At 46.2% G+C, this 22417-nt stretch overlaps 1 protein-coding gene across 1 annotated transcript in view; it reads left to right on the top strand.

The window, feature by feature from the left end:
• The window catches only part of ACSM5 (acyl-CoA synthetase medium chain family member 5), a 28686-nt gene that overhangs the window by 5086 nt on the left and 1183 nt on the right, over nucleotides 1-22417 (top strand). Inside the window, exons 4-13 of the mRNA XM_047780372.1 lie at nucleotides 1424-1631; nucleotides 4793-4936; nucleotides 7166-7319; nucleotides 9971-10050; nucleotides 12108-12231; nucleotides 13127-13207; nucleotides 13338-13439; nucleotides 18372-18499; nucleotides 18586-18685; nucleotides 21976-22095. Coding sequence (XP_047636328.1) covers nucleotides 1424-1631; nucleotides 4793-4936; nucleotides 7166-7319; nucleotides 9971-10050; nucleotides 12108-12231; nucleotides 13127-13207; nucleotides 13338-13439; nucleotides 18372-18499; nucleotides 18586-18685; nucleotides 21976-22095 — 1241 coding nt within the window. The remainder of the gene's footprint in view (nucleotides 1-1423; nucleotides 1632-4792; nucleotides 4937-7165; nucleotides 7320-9970; nucleotides 10051-12107; nucleotides 12232-13126; nucleotides 13208-13337; nucleotides 13440-18371; nucleotides 18500-18585; nucleotides 18686-21975; nucleotides 22096-22417) is intronic.

The raw sequence follows: 22417 nt of genomic DNA, 5'->3' as shown, positions 1-22417 counted from the left end.
TTGGGGACTTCTCCATATTTTGCCATGACGTATAAGATGCATTTAAACGAAAGCTGAGGTCAGGGAGACCCTGTCCTTTTCTTGAGGACCTGCTATGCTCCAAGCACTGTGTTAGGCACTTTGCCTGATCAGAACTTCCCTTTGGAGTATTAGTATCCTTATTTTTTACGATGTAATTATGATTTTTTAAAGATATTGTGTCTCTAGTTTGCCCGATTATAAAGATCTCCCATGTCTCTGCTGCCTAAATAAAATAACTCAAAGCCACGTTCCCCGCTGCCACCTCAAGTCGAGCATCCTCCCCATTTTCAAGGATGCTCCAACTGCATGTCCTCCCATCCCCTCGCTCTCTTGATATGAGCCTGTCACTTTCCTTCTGGTCCACGGTGCTGACTCATTCATCTTGCTGACAGCTCCGGCTGTCCACAATCCACCCGGGCCCCCAGAGCACCACGTACCGCTCTGGGTGGAACAGACTTGTGCTGGAAATAGATAAAACAGAGAGGTGGAGTGAGGAGCCGTATTGTTTGCCTCCTAGAGTGCTCGTGCTGGGCTTTGGGTCCTGTAAAGTTGGGGAGAGAGCATGGCAATGAGAACTGTGCTTGGCTCCCACCAGACGTGGGACAGGTCCATCTCTCTGTCTTCTGCCCTCCCTCACAGGCTGTGGCCGGATGCCTGATTGTTCTAGGATTTCTTTCTTCTCCTCTATGAGATGAAGGTGCTAGATTCTATGGAAGGTGGAACGTTGATAGCCTGCCTTCTGAGATACTCAAGTGCTTCTTCAAGTGTCTGGTTAAAATGTGCCCCTACTTTCTGCTTCTTCATCCTTCCCCTTGGAGGGAGATCTACTTAGCTACCCTCAGAGTGGCTTTGGTTGAAGTAACATGGGGTCTTGGTCCCCCACTCCTAGACCCACCCGCTTCCCCCAACAACCTGCATGTGACACTAAGATTCCTACAGCCTTTTGTTTGAAGGGCATGAAATTCCATTCAACTAAGTCCCCTCTTAGTTGACTTAGTTCAAGGTCAACTCAAGGTCAATTAAGTTTACTGTTGCCTGGGTCCTCAGTTTCAGCTCCATACCGTATTAGCCGTGTGTTCTTGGGAAAGTTATGAATTTACTTAAGGCATAAAGGCTTAGGTCCTCATTGTTTTGAATCGGCAAAATGGGTATAATAACAGGGTCTTCTTTCCAGGGTTGTTAGAATGAACTGAAATGGTCCATGTTAGTTCTTTGCACGTGTTAAGCGCTCTGTGAATATTTTCTGGATTTCAGTGGTAGCATTAATGATGCCTTTTCTGGTGCAGGCATCTCACCTCTCTCCAGCCCCTCCCTGCTCCTATGTCTGATGGGGATGTCTGGACCTGTTCGCAGAGGTCTCCTCCTGTTGCCCCGTCAGCATCCCCTCTCTGTGTGGTATTAGGGGCTGTCATGATTCCTGGCATCTCTCAGCTGACGGAGAAGGACCTCAAATTCCGACTGCAGGCATCCAGGGCCAAGTCCATTATCACTAGTGACTCCCTGGCTCCACGGGTGGATGCCATTAGCGCTGACTGTCCCTCCCTCCAGACCAAGCTGCTCGTGTCGGACAGCAGTCGGCCAGGCTGGATGAATTTCAGGCAACTCCTCCGGTAAGCTGGGGCTCTCCAGAGGACAGAAGAAAAATGAGGCCAAGGCATTTCCTCTTTTTTTTTTTTTTATTATTTTTTTTTTATTTTTTTGTCTTTTTGCTATTTCTTTGGGCCGCTCCCTCGGCATATGGAGATTCCCAGGCTAGGGGTCCAATCGGAGCTGTAGCCACTGGCCTATGCCAGAGCCACAGCAACTCGGGATCCGAGCCGCGTCTGCAACCTACACCACAGCTCACGGCAACGCCGGATCGTTAATCCACTGAGCAAGGGCAGGGACTGAACCCGCAACCTCATGGTTCCTAGTCAGATTCGTTGACCACTGCGCCACGATGGGAACTCCTTTTTGGTCTTTTTAGGTCCTCTCCTTCAGCATGTGGAGGTTCCCAGGATAGGGGTCGAATTGGGGCTGTAGCCGCCAGCCTACACCACAGCCACAGCAACGCCAGGTCCGAGCCATGTCTGCAAACTTCATCACAGCTCACGGTAATGCCAGATCCTTAACCCATTGAACGAGGCCAGGGATCGAACCTACACCCTTGTGGTAACTAGTCAGATTCTTTTCTACTGAGCCGCAACAGGAACTCTGGCATTTCTGCTTTAAGCAACAAGAATGCTGATTGCACAAGAAAAGAGTGCATCAGAAAGAAGGCCTCCTTTGGAAACCCGACAGACCTGAGACCTGAGGCCCGATCCTTGTGTGTCACTCAGAGCTGAAATTGTCACCAGCTTTTTTGCCTCTGTGATGGTGATAATATTTACAGATCATCAGCCAGGGTAAATGAGATGATCTCCATATATGATGCCTGATTCATTATTAAATACCAGTCTTGTCACAAAATAGATGTTCACTCAGTCTTTGTGGCATGAATGAATATAAGTAAATGCTTACCCAGCACGACACCTGGCATACACCAAGCACTCAACACATGGCAGAGATTATTAAATCAGTAACTGATCACCTACTATGTAGTTAATGCATCAGGATCTCCAAGTGGCCACAAGGAAGGATAAGGATGAGAAAACAGAGACTTGAAAGGATAAAGTGATTTGTTCAAGATGCTGACAAGTAGGGAAGCCAAGGATGGGACAGAGCCAAAGCCATTGGCCTTTGAGCAAAGGTCTGGTGGAAACCGATCTGAGTATTTGAGACTCTGTCTCTATCAGAGGCCAGAACCAGAAAGGGGCCTCACAGGAGCCAGCCCTGTTAAGTCACAGAGGCCTGTCCCCATAGACCAGCTGCGTCAAAGTCACCTGGGAGTGATTTTCCTTTATTTTATTTTTTGACTAATATCAGCATTTGTTGCTTGTCCCTAGCTTTATTTAAAAGGAATCTTTGGGAGTTTCCATCGTGGCACAGTGGAAGCAAATCCGACTAGGAACCATGAGGTTTCAGGTTCGATCCCTGGCCTTGCTCAGTGGGTTAAGGATGCAGCTTTGCTGTGAACTGTGGCGTAGGTTGCAGTTGAGGCTCGGATCTGGCACTGCTGTGGCTGTGGTGCAGGCTGGCCGCTATAGCTCTGATGCGACACCTAGCCTGGGAACCTCCGTATGTTGGGGGTGTGGCTCTAAAAAGACAAAAATAAAAGTTTGAGGACACGATAAATACTTTTTAGATTGTTCTTGCCTATATCAGAATGTAAATTTTCTACCATAAAGTTAAGGGAAATTATTTATTTATTTGCCTACCGATACATTTATTTATTTGGATGGTAAGGTTTTAAATACAGATTCCAAGACCTCACATCTGACCCTCTTAACCAGGCATCACTGAGCAAGCGCCCTGGGAATCTGTATATCCAGAGATCTGGCCCAGTAATTTTGATGACCTGCCAGTTTGATATAGATCTGGTGGTTTTCAGTTTTGGCTGTCATTATAATTACCTGAGGAGCTCGAAAATAAAAATACCAATGCCTAGGCCTGTTGTCCAAGATTCTGATTTTCTGATTTCCTTTTCTCCAGGGTAGGGCCCAAGCAGTACTATTTCTTTCCCCTCCCCCCATTCCTCCTTTTTTTTTTTTTTGTCTTTTTAGGGCCTTACCCACGGCATATGGAAGTTCTAGGCTCGGGGTGGAATCAGAGCTACACCACAGCCACAGCAACGCAGGATCCGAGCTGCATTTGTGACCTACACCACAGCTCACGGCAACACCGGATCCTCAACCCACTGAGCAAGGCCAGGGATTGAACCTGCAACCTCATGGATACTAGTTGGGTTCGTTAACTGCTGAACCATGACAGGAACGCCTCCTTTTTATTTTTTGAATTGGCATATAGTAAATTTACAATGGTGGGTTAATTTTTTACTTATGGTAAAGTGATTCAGATGTATATATGTATATATGAATATATATATGCGTGTGTGTCTGTGTGAATATATACATACATTCTTAATAGATATATATACACACACACATTGCATACATAATATATATATACCCATTCTTACAGTCTTTTCCATTATGGTTGATATTAGGATATTGAATAGAGTTCCCCCTGCTGTACAGTAGGACCTTGATGGTTATCCATTCTGTGTGCCATAGTTGGCATCTGCTGACCCCAAGCTGCCAGTCCATCCCCCCCCCACCTCCCCCCCTTGGCAACCACAAGTCTTTCCTCTGTGTCTATGCATCTAATAGTATTTCATGTAAAACCTTACCAGGTGATCCTAAGATGCAGCCAGAATTGAGAGGCGATGAGTTCAGAGAGTCTCCCATTCACAAACCTTTAGGAATGACCCACATCTCAAAACTCTACGTTTGGAGAACTCTTGAGAAAACATCTCTAAATTACCCAGGGATTGAGGTGGGGGTGGGCCTGGGCCTAATAGGTGCATGTTCTGCCAGAAACTTCTCGTGCCCTGATGAAAGCCAGGCTCTTTTGAGTGAGTTACGTAACTATTTCGAGCCTCAGTTTCCTTATCTGCCAAGGATTATCATGCTAGTACCTACCCTGTGAGGCAACTATGGGGTCAGAGATAACAAGCTGGAGCATTTAGCAGGTGTCTCACATGCGGTATTCATTAAAATGTTGTAATAGATATTATTGTATAGATATCTATACGCTATCAATGCTATAAATGGCACAGTTGTAATAGATATTACCGTGACTGTGACTACTTTTATTGCTAGCAGTGTCCGGCTAGTATTTTTATGTTTTACAGGGAGGCATCCTCAGAGCACAGCTGCGCCAGGACCAAAAGCCAAGACCCCCTGGCCATCTACTTCACAAGTGGCACCACCGGGGCGCCCAAGATGGTTGAGCACACCCAGGCCAGCTATGGACTGGGTTTTGTGGCCAGTGGAAGGTACCAGGGGACAGCTTGTCTGGTGGGTGCAAGGAAGAAAAAGCAGGCAGGTGGGCTGGAGGAGTGGGGTGGGGGAGAAGTGACAGGAATTGAGGTAAGGAGCTAACAAGAGACCCAATCCTGTAGGATCTGAATGAGGTGAGAAGCCATTGGAGGGTTTCTAAATGCGATAAAATATGGGTACCATTAAATTTGCTGTTTGCACCCTCTCGAAGTGTACAGTTCAGTGTCATTAAACACATGCACATTGTTGGGCAATCGCCCTGCCATCCATTTGTTTTCATCTCACAAATCTGAAACTCTCTGGTCATTATACAAAAACTCTCTATTTCCTTCTACCCCCAGGCTTTGACAAAGGCATTGTACTTTCTGTCTTTTCGCTCTTTCTTTTTTCTTTTTACGGCCGCACCTGCAGCACATGGAAGTTCCCAGGCCAGGGGTCTAACCGGAGCTGCAGCTTCGACCTGCACCACAGCCACAGCAACACAGGATCCAAGCCGTGTCTTCAACCTATGCTGCAGCCTGCGGCAATGCCGGATCCTTAACCCACTGAGCGAGCCCAGGAATCAAACCCTCATCCTCACAGACATTCTGTTGGGTTGTTAATCCACTGAGCCTCTATTTTCTGTCTTGATGGATTTGATTTCTCTAGGAACCTCATAAAAGTGATAAAAGTGGGGTCGTACAGCAGTTGTCCTCTTGTGTCTGGCTTATTTTACTTAACATAATGACTTCAGGGAGTTCCCATCGTGGCGCAGTGGTTAACCAATCCGACTAGGAACCGTGAGGTTGTGGGTTTGATCCCTGGCCTTGCTCAGTGGGTTAAGGATTTGGCATTGCTGTGAGCTGTGGCCTAGGCCGGTGGCTACAGCTCCGATTGGACCCCTAGCCTGGGAACCTCCATATGCCAAGGGTTCAGCCCTAGAAAAGGCAAAAAGACAAAAATAATAATAATAATAATAATAATGACTTCAAGGTTCGTCCATGTCGTTGCATGTGTGGGAACTTCCTTCCTTTTTAAGGCTGAGTGGTATTGTTTTACATATATATATGGATATACATAGATGTATAGATATACCAATTTTATTTATCGATTTATTCATTGATGGATGCTTGGGTTGCTCCCACCTTTTGGCTCATGTGAATAATACTGCTATGAACATAGGTGTACATATATCTGTTCAAAACCCTGGTTTTAATTCTTCTGGGTATATAACCAGAAGTAGAATTGCTAGATAATATTTAGGATTCTATGTAACTTTTCGGAGGAACAGTGGAGTATTCCGAGCAGAGGAATGCCATGATCTGATTTGCCTTTTCTTTTTTTTTTTTTTTTTTTGCTTTTTAAGGCTGCACCCACAGCATGTGGAAGTTCCCAGGCTAGGGGTCAAATCGGAGCTACAGCTGCCAGCTTATACCGCAGCCACAGCAAAGTGGAATCTGAGCCACATCTTCGACCTGCACCAGAGCTCACAGCAATACCCGATCCCCCACCCACTGAGCAAGGCCAGGAATCGAACCTGCCTCTCACAGATGCTAGTCGGATTCATTTCCGCTGTGCCACAAGGGGAACTCCCTGATGTGTCTTTTTAAAGGGTAACTCAGAAGACTGGGTTGAGAGTAAACTGGAGGGGACAAGGCTGAAGCAGAAGACTGCTTAAGAGGCCAGTAAGAGGCAAACTTGCAAAAAGAGGCGAGCTTGGAGGTTTGCCTGGGAGAACAGCAGGGGAGGGAGTGACAGGAGGCAAGATTCTGAAAGTGTTTTGAGTTTTAAGATTTGATGCGAGGTGAGAGAGAAAGAGTCAACGATGATGTAACTTTATGTTGTACTTCCTAAACTATAAGCCCCTCCAAGCAATGAAACGAATGATTTCTATAATCCTAATAATAAGTCCTGAATAAATGCCGAATACATGTTTGAATAAATACAGTGTCCTTACCACGTTGTATTCAGGTTACTTGTTCCCAATTATTTGTGATTATTAGATCACTCCCAGTAGACTGTGGACTCCTTGGGATCTGTCTTTTTAATTCCACGCCCTTAATCTAAAGCACAGGAATATAGAAGATGCTCAATAAATGCCTGAGACAAATGTTGACTTCATGGTTCTTATACAGATTTGAAAAGCATACGTGAGTACACACTGCGGAAAGGCTCCCAATAGGGGGGCACTGATCATGCATAATAACACATTGCTGAGGGGTCTGACTTTCTCCACTTTTTGGCAGGAGGTGGGTGGCCTTGACTGAATCAGACATCTTCTGGAACACGACTGACACTGGCTGGGTGAAGGCAGCCTGGACCCTCTTCTCTGCCTGGCCTAATGGATCTTGCATTTTTGTGCATGAGCTGCCCAGAGTTGATGCCAAGGTTATCCTGAATGTAAGAGACAAAACCACCTCTTATGTATCGGGTATAAATGAGATGAGCGGGATACAGGTTTTGAGTTTGCAGGAGAAAAGGCCTGAATCAGTGACTGTAATGCTTCTTTGGTGCTGATATTAACCAGGAAGTTTCCCAGGCCCTCCTGTAATCTGGTTCGTGCCCACCTGTCTACCTAGAATAATTACCTATCCTCTAGAGAGACGGTCACATCATATCTCCAAACCTTTGCACATTCTTTTTTTTTTGGCTTGTGGGGTTCCTCTCTTGCCATTACTTTCTTCCCTATGCTCTTGTCAAAACTATCATTTTGTTTCAAAATCTTGGGGGTCAAATTAGGACCTACTCCTCACCCCTGTGTGCTGCCATCCGTGGTGTATCATGTGGGTATTTTACCCAGCTCTAGAGTCTCCTGCCCACTTTTCTTGGGTTTTCTCATCATGGATGTCTCCAGCGTACACACATCTTTCTTCTGCCCTCTATATCCCAACCACAGTTTCTTAAAAGAGCAAAGGAACCCAATTTCCATGCTGTTTGCCCTGGGGCAAGCCACATCTCACTGGGGCAGGGCAATAGAACAGGCTGGGCCATTGGGCAGACCTGGCCTCTCATCCTACACTTTCCATTCTCCAGCTGTGTGTTCTTGGGAAAGTCACCTCATCTCTCTGAGCCTCGTGTCTCAGGTGTATGGAAGAAAAGGATAACATACAGAGCTGTTGTGAGAACTAAATAATGTGAGGCATATGGTCTGGCACGCAGCAGGTTCTTAACACATATTGATTATATTATCATCATTATCAAACTCACTATCATTATCGTTCATGTAGGGCTTGATCAACTAGTATGCATCTTCTCTCTCCACTGCCCCCAGCCCTGATGTATTTATGAATTATCTATTTCTGGGTAGTAAATTATCCCCAAACATTGCAGTTTCAAACACAAATATTTGGAGTTCCCTAGTGGCCGAGTGGTTAAGGACTCAGTATTGTTACTGCTGTGGCTTGGGTTTGATCCCTGGCTTGGGAACATCCATATGCCACAGGCACGGCCCAGAAAAATAAGAAATAAAAATGAAACACAGATATTTATTATCTCACAGTTTCTGATGATCAAGAACCTGGAATCATGGAGTTCCCTTTGTGGTGCAGCAGAAACGAATCCAACTAGTATCCCAAGGATGCAGGTTCGATCCCTGACCTCCCGCAGTGGGTTAGGGATCCGGCATTGCCATGAGCTGTGGTGTAGGTCAAAGATGCAGGTTGGATCCCATGTGGCTGTGGCTGTGGCTGTGGCCAGCAAGCTACAGTTCCGATTCGACCACTAGTCTGGCAACCTCCATAGGCTGCAGGTGTGGCCCTAAAAAAAAAGGAATCTGGAATCAGCTAAACAGGTGGTTCTGGATCAGGGTCTCTCATAGGGTTGCAGACAAGATGTCAGATCTGTACCCCCCTGTTAATAGTAGCATTTTTCATTATAGCCAAAAAGGTGGAAGCAACAGAGGTTCCAATGAGTCAGATAAACAAAATGCACATATATGCAATAGATTCTTATTCATCCTTTGAAAAGAAGGAACTTCTGGCACACACTACATTGTCTTGAAACCATTAGGTTAAGTGAAATATGCCAGCCACAAAAGGACAGATAATATATATAGATCCCCAGAGTGATCAAATTCCTAGAGATGGAGGGTAGAATGGCCTGGGGCTGAAGGGGAAGGGGAAATGAGAAATTATTATGTCATGGCTAGAGAGTTGTAACTTGGGAAGATTAAAAAAAAACTTCTGGAAATGGATGATGGTGTTAAACACACAACAGCATGAGCTTAGTCAATACACCCAGACTCTAGACTTAAAAGCGGTTAAAATGGTAAATTTCACGTTATGCTTATTTTACCACAGTAAGAAGAAGAAAAGATGTCAGCTCCGGTTACAGCTCTCTAGAGGCTTGACTGGGGGTAGAAAACACATTTTAAAACTCCTTCAGGGAGTTCCCATTGTGGCTCCGTGGTTAACGAATCCGACTAGGAACCATGAGGTTGTGGGTTCGATCCCTGGCCTCGCTCAGCGGGTTAAGGATCCGGCGTTGCCGTGAGCTGTGGTGGTAGTAGGTCACAGACGCAACTCAGATCTCGTGTTGTTGTGGCTCTGGCGTAGGCCGGCAGCTATAGCTCTGGGAACGTCCATATGCTGAGGGAGCAGCCCTAGAAAAGGCAAAAAGACAAAAAAAAAAAACATTCTTGTGGTTTTTAGAAAATTTCAATACCTCACTGGCTGTCGGCCAGAGGCTTCAGCTGCTCACTGCGTGCGTGCACCTGTCCGTTGGATGGCTTGAGCATCCTCACAATACGGCAGCCTGGCTTTTCCGGAGAGAGTAATCCTGGAGTGGGAGAGACAGTGACAGCATCCAAGATGGAAACCAGAGTCCTCATGTCACTTCCGTGCGATGCTGTTGGTCACAGATCAAACGTGGTGCATTGGGGGAGGGGACCGGGTTGGAATGCCGTATGTGGGACATCATTTCAGGCCATCTCAGAGGCTGGACACCACATGTAGTTTTCAACTTTTCTCCTCTGATCCTGGGAATGCTCTCCACCGTGATGACGTCCCACCCTAGTGACTCTAAGACCATCTCCATCCTTTGTTTTTGTTTAGACTCTGTCCAGCTTCCCAATCACCACCTTCTGCTGCATCCCCACTATCTTCCGGCTGCTCGTGCAAGAGGATCTGACCAGGTACAGCGCATCTTCTTCATGCTTTGGGGGCCCAAGTATGTGAATATATAGCACAGGTACCCCTCCACCCCCCCCCCACACACATACCCTCTCATTCCAACTCTCTCTCTCTCTCTCTCACACACACACACACACACACACACACACGCACATACACACTCACAAGCATAGACACCCTTCAAGAAAACTTCTGGGAGTCCCTACAGTGATACAGGGGGTTAATGATCTGGCTTGTTTCTGTGGAGGCACCGGTTCTATCCCCAGCCCACTGGACTAAGGATCTGGCATTGCTGCAGCTGCAGGTCTCAGCTCCAGCTCTGATTTGATTCCTGCCTGGAAACTTCTATAGCCGTGGGTGTGGCCAAAAATGAAAACCAAGAAAAGGGGGAAAAAAGAAAACTTCTGGCCCCCAGGAATTTGCATCCAAGTGGATCTGAATAGATCTAAGAGAGTCTGAAATTTCAGGGCTCACATCCGTACACCCAATGGCAATTCCCTCTGCGATGTGTCTGCTATTCCCATGCGATTAGAAATATGGCTGGATAACTATTAGCCACTGTGGAATGGATTTGTGGCCAGGGCCTGAGGTCAGTAGGACTAACGAGTCCACCACAGTTGATGCCCCATCCCTCAACCCCATATGAACACCAGCCAGCCATTCCTGAGTGAGTGCCTGGGCACCCCCCACAGGAGGCCACAAGATACCATGGATGGTTCCTTTCCTGGGTGAATCCAAAGTGACACCTGCTAGTGGGGCAAGTCTCGTAGCTGGGGTAGGCAGAGAGGAACCTGACACCCTACTCAGCCTGATCCCTGCCTCCCTCTTCTATCCTTTTCCAAATAATGGGAATTGCACCCCCCACAGCATCTCTAACCCCGTATATCTGACCATGAGGTGCCTAAGAGAGTGAGTTCTCCCACAGTCCTCAAGGTTAATTCTATGATACAAGAGTTCACCTATCCCTGGATCCATCGTCACAATCTACGCAGCGTGACTGAGTCATTCAAGCAAAATGTGGTTGAAAGATACTTGGGGAGTTCCCACTGTGGCTCAATGGGTTAAGAACCTGGCATAGCTGCCGTGAGGACGCCAGTTCGATTTCCTGGCCTCACTCAGTGGGTTAAGGATCTGGCACTGCCACAAGCTACAGCATAGGTCACAGATGCGGCTCACATCTGGCATTGCTATGGCTGTGACGCAGGCCTGTGGTGGCAGCTCTGATTGGACCCCTGCCCTGGGAACTTCCATATGCCACAAGTGTAGCTGTGGGAAAAAAAAGAAAAAAAAAAAAGAAACATGATTGGTAATATGAAGTAATAGTCAAACCAGTTTGATTCAAAGGGGAAAATAATTGCAAATTTATTTGCAATCCCTAATTTTTCATGTTTTGTAAAACGTGGAGGGATTGTCTTGCAACATGTTTAATGTCTGTCAGAATTTGGGGGTTCTTAGAGGGCTACTCTCAGTTTTTAATCAAGTCATCTTTTGCAACAGGTGGCAATTAGTTTTTTTTCCAACATTTTGGCCAATTCACCTGGCATTCATTGTTGTTAGGCCCAAACCTGCAAACCTACCATGTGAAGTTCTGAGTTTATTTCAAACTCAGATAGGATTGTTTTCATTTTTTAAATTTTATTTTCTGTCTTTTTATTTTTTGTACCCACAACATATGGAAGTTCCCAGGCGAGGGGGTCAAATTGGAGCTGTAGCTGCTGGTCTACACTGCAGCCACAGAAACGTCAGATCCGAGCTGCATCTGTGCCCTACACCACAGCTCACAGCAACGCCAGATCCTTAACCCACCAAGCGAAGCCAGGGATCAAACCAGCATCCTCATGGATACCAGTCAGATTTGTTTCCGCTGAGCCACAGCGGGAACTCCCAGGATTGTTTTTAAAAGAACTCATCTGTCCACGAGGCACATGCCTGCAAGGCCAGGGCACGAGGAGCTGGGTGGAAAGCCTGGAAGTCTATATTTTAGTGTCTTTAGCAGTGGTGACGTGTGGGGGTGGCAATGGGGACTGACACGGGGGGCCTTGTTTCCTGGCTGAGAAAGGTACCAGTTTCAGAGCTTGAAACACTGTTTGACCGGAGGAGAGGCCCTAAACCCTGACGTGAGGGGGAAGTGGAAGAGCCAGACAGGCCTGGAGCTGCACGAAGGCTACGGCCAGTCGGAAACAGTGAGTGCCACCAGGCCGGGTCCCTGCCTGGGGCCACCTCCACCTGAGCCCTCAGCGCATCAGGGCGGACGGCTGGTCTGCAGAACCTCCTGCTTTTCCGCCTGGCTTCTCTGTGACATCCCTGGGTGGGAGGGACGGGGGAGGAGGGGAACAGGGAGGAGGTGATAACAAAACTCCATCAACCCTTCTTCTCGTTGGGTTTCAAGCTCATTTAAAATAATGCCACAATGACACCATAGCCAGCAAACTGTGGCTGAGGGTGTTTGTCTCCACGGGGACATCCCCTGTCCATCTCTGGTCAGAGCCCGTGATCTTACAGTTGTCTCTGCAGCCACCTGGGCACGGAGGTGGCAATCAACGGAGTCTTTTGGCTTCACGAGACCTTAAGTTCTTTATGTGTCAGGGCCCAGAGGTGTGTTCAGTAAATGTTTATTGTCTAAGGAAAGAAGAGAAGGAATGGGAGGGAGGAAGGAAGGAGAAATGGGAAAGCAGGAGACAAAGGCGAGTGCCCATCAAGGCACAGCAGAAACGAATCCGACTAGCAACCATGAGGTTGCTGGTTCGATCCCTGGCCTTGTTCAGTGGGTTAAGGATCTGGCGTTGCCATGAGCTGTGGTGTCGGTCGCAGATGCGGCTCGGATCCCAAATTGCTGTGGCTGTGGCTACCGTAGGCTGGCAGCGATAGCTCCGATGCGCCTCTTAGCCTGGGAACCTCCATATGCTGCAGGTGCGACCCTAAAAAGACAAAAAAAGACCAAAAAAAAAAAAAGAAAAGAAGAAGAAAAAAGAAAGAAAGGAGTGAGAAAGTTAGAATGCAGAGTGGGTGGAAAGGCATGAACCAGGAAGGAAACTAAGGAGACAGGCCTCCTTCTTCTTGGTTCTGGTTTCTCTCCAGGTTGTAATCTGTGCCAATCCCAAAGGCATGAAAATCAAGGCAGGATCCATGGGGCAAGCGTCCCCACCTTATGAGGTGCAGGTAGGCAGCTTCTCCCAATGGTTGGTGAGGCTTGGTTGGGAGAGGAGAGTGATTAGCAGCACCAGGCTCGGCTGGCAAGGCGGCCTGGTGGTACAGAAATCCAGACACCCCCCTGTCGTCTCTCTGCCAGATTGTAGATGATGAGGGCAACGTTCTGCCTCCGGGAGAAGAGGGGAATATTGCTATCCGCGTCAGACCCACCCGGCCCTTCTGTTTCTTCCGTTGCTACTTGGTAAGGGGCAGGAAATGGCCATTTTCACAGTAATTGCTGTGTGTCAAGCATTGTGCCGCGTGCTTTAAAATCATCCATTTGTTGAACCTTTGCAATAAGTGCATGGGGTAGGTTGGCAATATTATTGATAAGGTGCTGTTATTGGTAAGGAAGCAAGAAAGATGCAGTGATGTATCTAATGTCAATTACCCAGTACGTGCAGGACATGGGATTTGAATGTGGGCATGTTTAAGAGGGCAACCTTATGACATATGGACAATCCCATCATTTTAATCATGAGAAAATCGAGGTTCAGAGAAGGAAAGGGACAAAGGCAAAGATCAAATGCAATCTTGTGTCATAGCCTAGTTTTCAGGATTCTTTTTGCCTTGAGGCCTGTGTGGATAAGGAGGGATTGCTGGCAGGGCTTGTGTCCTAGGATTCTAGTCCAGGTTTCTGTGATAATCCAGGAATCACCTCTCCCTCATACCCCCCTTGGCTGCTATTTATCTTTAATTTTTAAAAATCAAAGTATAAGAGTTCCCGTCATGGCTCAGCAGAAACGAATCTGACTAGCATCCATGAGGACGTGGGTTCCATCCCTGGCCTAGGTCAGTGGGCTAAGGATCTGGCATTGCCATGAGCTGTGGTGTAGGTCGCAGACGCAGCTTGATCCCGTGTTGCTGTGGCTGTGGTGTAGGCTGGTGGCTACAGCTCCAATTTGACCCCTAGCCTGGGAACCTCCATATGCTGCAGGTGCTTCCCCAAAAAGGTAAAATAAAATAAAATAAAATAAAAAGTATAGTTGATTTGCAATATTGTGTCAATTTCTGCTGTATAGCAAAGTGACCCAGTCATACATATATACATTCTTTTACTCATATTATCTTCCATCATGTTCTGTCCCAAAAGACTGGATATAGTTCCCTGTGCTATAGAGTAGGACCTTACTGCTTATCTATTCTAAATGCAAGAGTTTGCATCTACTAACCCCGGACTCCCAGTCCACCCCACCCCCTCCCTCATGGCAACCACAAGTCTGTTCTTGACCGTGAGTCTGTTTATGTTCTGTAGATGGGTTCATCCGTTTGGCTGGTATGTATGATGGAATCTCTTTTCTCTAAACTCTTCTCTGTAAAACCCAGCTGAAGTGGTTCTCAATCCTGGATGCACATTAGAAGCATCTTGGACACTTCAAAAATTACCGATACTTCAGTTCCTCGTCACTGAGACCAGCTTTCTGAGGCTGTGGATCAACTCCCCAGGGGATTCAAATGTGTGGCTGAATTTTATAGGAGCTTCATCTGCTGACTGTGATATTAAGCTGTCAATCAGCTATGATATTGGAGGAGCAGATAAAAATCAGTCCATTTGTTTTTGGAATATTGTATATGTATTTTAGTGGCTTTTCTGTGACTTAAAGAGAAATAAATAATCTTTCATGGTATTTTATTTAAAGTCACAGAAACATGGAATTCCCATGTGGCTCAGCAAGTTAAGAACCTGACATAGTGTCAGTGAAGTTTGATCCCTGGCTTGCTCAGTGGGTCGAGGATACGGCATTGGATCCATTGCTGCTGTGGCTGTGGTGTAGGCTGGCAGCTGCAGCTCCAATTCAACCCCTCGCCTGGGAACTTCCATATGCCACAGGTGTGGCTGCAAAAATAAAATAAAATAAAATAAATAAAGTCACAGAAACCTACCTACAAAACAATCACCACAACCCACGTAGTAATTCCATCAAACAGAGATAATGTTAAAATTTAAATGTCTTTCTTTCTAATCATCTTTGTAAGGGAAAGCAAACCCTTGACTTTCCTAAAGAACTTCTTCATTCATAATTCACAGAGTGCTTACTTCATGCCACCACGTGTACAGCACTGGACAGAAAAAACCCTTGTCTTCCTAGAGTTCCATACGGGTCCTCTCTGGGTCGTGACTGTTCCACTGAGAGTCAAGTCACCTGTAAAATTATTTCCTAATAAGAGCCTTTTCTTTCTTCAACTTGTTCGGTCTATCACTGGCACCAGATGTTAGGTTTCTTTCTGTGTCTTTTTTTTTTTTTTTTTTTAATAGCTGCACCTGCAGCATATGGAAGTTCCTGGGCCGGGGATGGAACCCACACCTGCACAGCAACCTGAGCTGCCACAGTCAGATTCTTAACTCCCTGTGCCACAGTGGGAACTCTTGAGTCATTTTTAACTAAGAAAAAAATTAAATCTCTTCTTGAGAATCATGGAGCAGATGAAAATTAGTAGAGATGGTTACGCTGGAGTAGCTCTGTGAGTCAGTTAAGCTTATACCCCCTAATCAGTGTGGGTATTTCGAATTCATGTTGACCACTTCCAAAAAAGCTTAGATTTCATGTGTCCATTACATTAATAGGCCCATGTCAATTTTCTATCCAGTGTAAGGCATTTATTTATTTTCCTAAGGAAACAACTTGTCAAATGCATGGATGAACAGTACATCTGCATGGAACAGACGAAAAAGGTGAAGGAACTCTAAATTTCTAACCATGGGAAATTAGTTATATAAATGGTATTATAGCATTGCATATAAAAGCAAAAAACAAAAAAGAAGAAGACCAGAGAAAGAGGGGATAGAAAAGAAAAAGAAAGAGGACTGAAAAAAAGAATCCAAATTTCTAACGTGAAATTGTTTAACTAAATAATATTACAGCCACACGGAGAAGTATGATGCAAATATTTAATATTATGGTGTGTTAGACTTTTACTCTGGTGAGGAGATGTTCATGATATATTGTTAAATGGAGTAAAATTGGATTGTGGAAATATATGTATGGCATGTTCTGTATCCACACAAGTGTGTGTGTGCACAGAATCCCAGCTAAGGCATGAAATGGTCCGTTACACATGACCAAATTTTTAGCCTTGGCTATCTGAGCAGTAAGACTTACCTTTTGTCATCCTCATGTTGTCTATTTATTATATGAGATATAAAATTGTATAATACAGAAATCATAAATGCTTTTTTTTTTTTTTTTTGCTTTTTAGGGCTGTACCTGCGGCATATGGTAGGTCCCAGGCTAGGGGTCCAATCGGAGCTGTTGCCGCCGGCCTACACCACAGCCACAGCAACACTGAATCCGAGCCACATCCGAGACCTACACCACAGCTCATGGCAACGCCAGATCCTTAACCCACTGAGGGAGGCCAGGGATCGAACCCACAACCTCATGGTTCCTAGTCAGATGCATTTCTGCTGCACCAGAACGGGAACTCCATAAATACTTTTTTTTTTTTTTTTTTGATGAAATCTCTGCAGGCCAAAGGGCCTCAGGGATGGATAGCTCCATACCTGATTTCCACCATTAACACAATACAACTTGCATGATACACTTGTTAACATTAAGTTATGTCATGGGTCTCTTTTTATGGCACCAAGTGTTTGGGGAAAAATTCACTTTCTTTGGCTGCTTAGAGTTCTGCCAGTTTTGGAGTGAATAGGATTATTTAGCTCATTCTCTTCCAAGGGCCTTGGCTCTGCTGGTGGTGGTGGGGGGGGGGGCTCTGAATCCATCCCCCTGTGCCCAGCCTCACAACAAGCCTCATGACCCTAAGAAAGTTAGCGCCTTACCCAGAAAACGTTATCATAAGTCTCAGTTAAATGTAAAGAAATCTCTCCTTCTTACTCAATTCTCTAGAAATATTTCACCTACTCTTGGCCTTCTGCTCTTTCACATACAATTGAGGATCAGTGTGTCAAGTTCTATGGAAACTGTTGGCATTTTAGCTGGCGTTGCATTGCTTCCTGTGTTTGCAGCGAATTAACCTCTTTATGACATTAGCTGTTATCTTTCCAACTGCTTATATCTTCTTTAGTGTTCTGTAGCATTTTACATTTTTCAGTGCATGCTTCTTACAGATCTTGTGTTTAATTTTAGGTGTTGTTAGCTTAGCTTTTTTCTTTATTTTTCAGAACGCATTTTTTAAAATAAAGGTATAATTTGCACACAGTAAAATGCCCCTCTGTTAAATGTACGAGTCAATGATTTTTTTTCTTTTTCTTTTTTTTTTTCTTTTTAGGGCCGCACCCACGGCATATGGAAGTTCCTAGGCTAATGGTTGAATCGGAGCTACAGCTACTAGGCTATGCCACAGCCACAGCAATGCAGGATCCGAGCTGCATCTGCGACCTACATCACAGCTCCACAGCAACACCGGATCCTTAACCCACTGAGTGAGGCCAGGGATCGAACCCCCGTCCTCATGGATCCTAGTCGGGTTTGTTAACAGATGAGCCACACAGGGAACTCCCAAATGTATGTGTCCATGACTTTTGACAAATGGAATATTATACACCTGTGTAACCACCACACAGCCAAAATATAGAACATTTTTATCAGCCCCCAAAGTTCCCTTGTACCTTTGCAGTCAACCCTAGGCACCAGTCAATTGCTAAATTATTTGTTTTCATTGAAGTATAGTTTTGCCTTTTTTTATATATATAAAAAGGGGGCTTTCATGTAAATGCAATCAAATGTGTGCTTGTGTGGTTTCTTGTACTCAGCATAATGTTTTTGAGATTAGCCTTTGTTGTTTCATGTGCCAGTAATTTCTTTTTCTTGCTTAGTAGCAGCTTTTACTTTAAAGCATTGAGAATCAGAGTTTGATGGTTTACCTCTTTCCTCTATGCTTGCATTTGGCCAGCTGCTCACTTTCTATCTTCAGTGATTGCTGAGCATAAAGCGTATCTGTGTATATTTTTTGTCCTAAAAAAACAGAGCCAATAGCCCTGTGCCCATCCCTCTGCATGCAGTCATGCTGCCTAGACCCTTCCTGGCAGCTTCCTTCCAATTAAAAGAGGGAAAACCCACAGCTCACGGCTTCCTGTTCAGTGGGGACTTCCGGTCCACCAGACTTCCTGTTGAGGTGTCCCCCAACTTCTGCATGGCCAGATGGCCCTTTACGGCCTCATTTTCTCTTTCAGGACAATCCTGAGAAGACAGCAGCGTCGGAACGGGGGGACTTTTACATCACAGGGGACCGAGCCCACATGGACAAGGATGGCTACTTTTGGTTCATGGGAAGAAATGACGATGTGATCAATTCCTCAAGGTCAAGTTGCCTGCTCTTCCCTTCTCCCTTTGAAGCTTCATGGGGGGAGGGGAGGTCACTTGGGAGAGTTGCTTTTTCTCTTCCAGCTACCGGATCGGGCCCGTGGAAGTGGAGAGTGCCCTTGCTGAGCACCCCGCCGTCCTGGAGGCAGCCGTGGTCAGCAGCCCGGACCCCCGCCGAGGGGAGGTAACTAGTCCAGCCAAGAGCACTGCCTCCTGGTTCTGTCCTCTCAGCACCCAGCAGAGTAAGCTGGAAGGCCCAGATGCCCCCATATCTGACCCCATCCAAGTACCAGAAAGCCTGAAAGGCCACCAGCAAACAGACAACAGCTTCTTTTTGGCTAAGCATTGCCCTCATGTCTTAGACATACAGACGCTCCTTAGCGGGATTCTATGAGACGATAGCAACACTGGTTGCAAGTGGATATGGAACTGGGTTCAGAAGGGGCTGACCTTAGGTGGGAGATCTTGGTGGCAGGTGCAGGCATCCATCCTGCCCAATAAAAGTCCCTTTCCACGTGCAGAAGAGGACAGAATGAGTATACCAAAGGTGCCTGCTGATGGCCCTGGGAGGGCGAGCCAATGTGAGGGCTGACAGAATAAGTCTCCAAAGTGTCCTTGATGTATCAGAAAGATGGGCCACATTAGTAAGGCAGCGTTTCTCAGAAGAAATGCGGATTCCTTCCCATGGGTCCTAGAAGAACAGACGTATTTATGAGAGAAGTAAGCTCATAGCAGACCTGTGCACTTTTCAATGGCCGTAAAGCCAACATAACCCTAGAATATAATGTTGTTACCTAATGAAAATTAGGGTGACATCAAGCTACATTCTCGGAAGCCTCAGGGCAGAGGAGTGATTTACAAAGTCCGGGCCCTGGACTTCTCACAGCTGTAACTTCTGGGGTTCTTGCTTAAAATGCAGATTTCAGGAGTTCCTGTCGTGGCTCAGTGGTTAACGAATCCAACTAGGAACTATGAGCTTACGGGTTCAATCCCTGGCCTCGCTCTGTGGGTTAAGGATCTGATGTTGCCGTGACCTGTGGTGTAGGTCACAGACTGCAGCTCAGATCCCGTGTTGCTGTGGCTGTGGTGTAGGCTGGCAGCTGTAGCTCTGATTAGACCCCTAGCCTGGGAACCTCCATATGTTGCAGGTGCAGCCCTAAAAGGCAAAAAAAAGGTTTAGAATCCAACTGCAGTGGCTTGGGTCACTCCAAAGGTGTCGGTCTGATCCCTTACCCGGCGCAGTGAATTAAAGGATCTGGCATTGCCACGACTGTGACATATGTCACAGCTGTGGCTCAGACTCAAGCCCTGGTCTGGGAACTTTCACTAAAAAAAAAAAAAAAAGTGCAGATTTCTACAACTCAAGTCAGACTTGCTAAATCAAAATGACTAGGGAGGCAGCCTTAAGCCATCTTTATTTCGACCAGAAGCTCCTAGCCAAGTGATTCTGACACCCACGACAAATGCAAGGCCTCTAATGTAGAGTGGAGGGAGTGGAGTCCTATCTATGGAATGAAGAAATTGCATCGGGAGAAGTATGGCTAGTTCTGCCTGCCACACATCCACCAGGGCTGTGAGCTCAAGGTTAAGCCAAATATTGGGCTCAGAACAGAGCCTGGCACATAGCAAGTGCTGGATAAACGCATGGTAGTTTAAGCAGTAAGAGCAAGCCCGTCCTAAAGAGCAGATCTGTCTGAATATGAAATGGTAATGAGATGCCCGCCTTTGGGAAATATGCAAGGACAACGAACCACCGCTTAGGAGGACGTAGACAGAGTTGTGTGCTGACTTTCGTTCCTATCGGAAACCGTGTTCTGTTGTTCCTGAGTTTGGGACTCTTTCTCCTTCTTGGCAGGAGGCAGCCTGCAAGAAAGATTGTGGGCAGAGGGAGCCAGAGATGCAGAATGTCTCTCAGGCTTCCTGGAGCAGCTTTGCAGCCAAATGCTTGCTGCTTGTGGACCCTCCTGCAGGCAGGCTCAGAAAGACCCAGTTCTCTTTGCAAGTGGTGTACATTTTCCCTCAATCCTGTCTGTCCAAACCTATTCCTAGCTGCCTTCCTGGCCAGGAAAACCTATAAGTTGTGGTCCCCTAAGGAGTCCACGAATCTCCTCTCTCCAAAGTATTTGTATCTTAAGAGAAGCGCCTCGGCTCCTCAGTGTTCTTTCAGGGAATTAGTTGGGAACATCATTCCACAAAAGTCATAACTTCCAATAGTTAATCTTGGAAAGGCAGGGACCAGAAAAAAAATTGGTGTTGTCCAACATGCTGGCTGAGTCCAAGGCACTGATAGACCCTTCGCGCTGGGTTGGTAAATATGAACATTTATTCACGAGTCTAGGTTAAGGAGAAAGGCGTTGTCATGTGGCATCTAAAATATGCTCCAGGGAGTTCCCGTCATGGCTCAGGGGAAGTGAATCTGACCAGCATCCATGAGAACACAGGTTTGATCCCTGGCCTCGCTGCATGGGTTAATGATCTGGCATTGCCTTGGGCTGTGGGGTAGGTCACAGATGTGGTTTGGATCCCACTTTGCTGTGGCTGTGGTGGAGGCCGGCAGCTGCAGCTCCGGTTCGACCCCTAGTCTGGGAACCTCCATATGCTGTGGATGCGGCCCTAGAAAGATAATAAATAAATAAATTAATTAATTAATTAATTAAAATATGCCACCAATGAGCCTATCTACAAAACAGAAATAGACCCGGGGACAGAGAGAACAGATTTGTGGTGGCCAAGGGGGAAGGGGAGGAAGTAGGATGGGCTGGGAGTGTGGGCTTTGTAGATGAACATGACTACATTTAGAATGGATAAGCCATGAAGTCCTACTGTGCAGCACAAGGGAACTATATCCAGTCTCTTGGGATAGAACCTGATGGAAGATATTGCAAGAAAGGCAGTGGGATCCTACTGTAGAGCACGGGGAAATGTGTGGGATTGGGTCACTTTGTTGTACAATAGAACTTGATGAAGCATTGGAAGTCAACTGTCCCTTAATAATAATAATAAAGGAAACAATCAGCTGTGCTTTAATTTTTTTAAAAAAGGGAATGTATATAAATGTATGACTGGGTCCTTATGCAGTAGAAATTGACGCAACACTATAAATCAACTCTAATAAAAATCAACTTTAAAAAGAGTATGTAGTATTGTCTCTTTTTTTTTTTTTTTTTTGTCTTTGCCATTTCTTGGGCCACTCCCGCGGCATATGGAGGTTCCCAGGCTAAGGGTTGAATCGGAGCCGTAGCCACAAGCCTACACCACAGCCACAGCAACACCGGATCCGAGCTGTGTCTGCGACCTACACCACAGCTCACGGCAATGCCGGATCCTTAACCCACTGAGCGAGGCCGGGGATCGAACCCACAACCTCATGGTTCCTAGTCGGATTCGTTAACCACTGCGCCACGACAGGAACTATATAGAGTATATAGTATTCTTATACGTGTTCTGATTCTGGTTTTCTGGTTTTCCTAACAGGTGGTGAAGGCATTCATAGTCCTTTCTCCAGCCTACACCTCGCACGATCCAAAGAAACTAACCTGGGAACTTCAGGAGCATGTGAAAAGGGTGACTGCTCCATACAAGTACCCCAGGAAGGTAAACATCGAGGGGTCTTAGGACTTGAGAAGCTGGGGCATCGAATGGGCAGGTGCTCCTTCTCAGGGTTGGGCACTGATGGGATGAAGGTTCAGATGACCCTGGCTGCTGCTTCAGCCCTTCTCCCCATGACTTCATGGGGTCTTCCCCACAGCACGCTGGGGTCTCATTGCTAACAACTGACAACATCGAGATTCTGGGGCTGGGGCTGAAACACTTGGAAATAACACGTGCTCCAGGCTCACTGTTTTGTTTTGTTTCTTTATGAAGTTTTTTTTTTTTTTTTTTGCGGGGGGCATGCCCACGGCATCTGGAAGTTTCC

This window comes from Phacochoerus africanus, chromosome 5, assembly GCF_016906955.1.
Source record: "Phacochoerus africanus isolate WHEZ1 chromosome 5, ROS_Pafr_v1, whole genome shotgun sequence".
Classification (NCBI taxonomy): Eukaryota; Metazoa; Chordata; class Mammalia; order Artiodactyla; family Suidae; genus Phacochoerus; species Phacochoerus africanus.
This window is presented reverse-complemented; position numbering and strand designations above follow the sequence as displayed.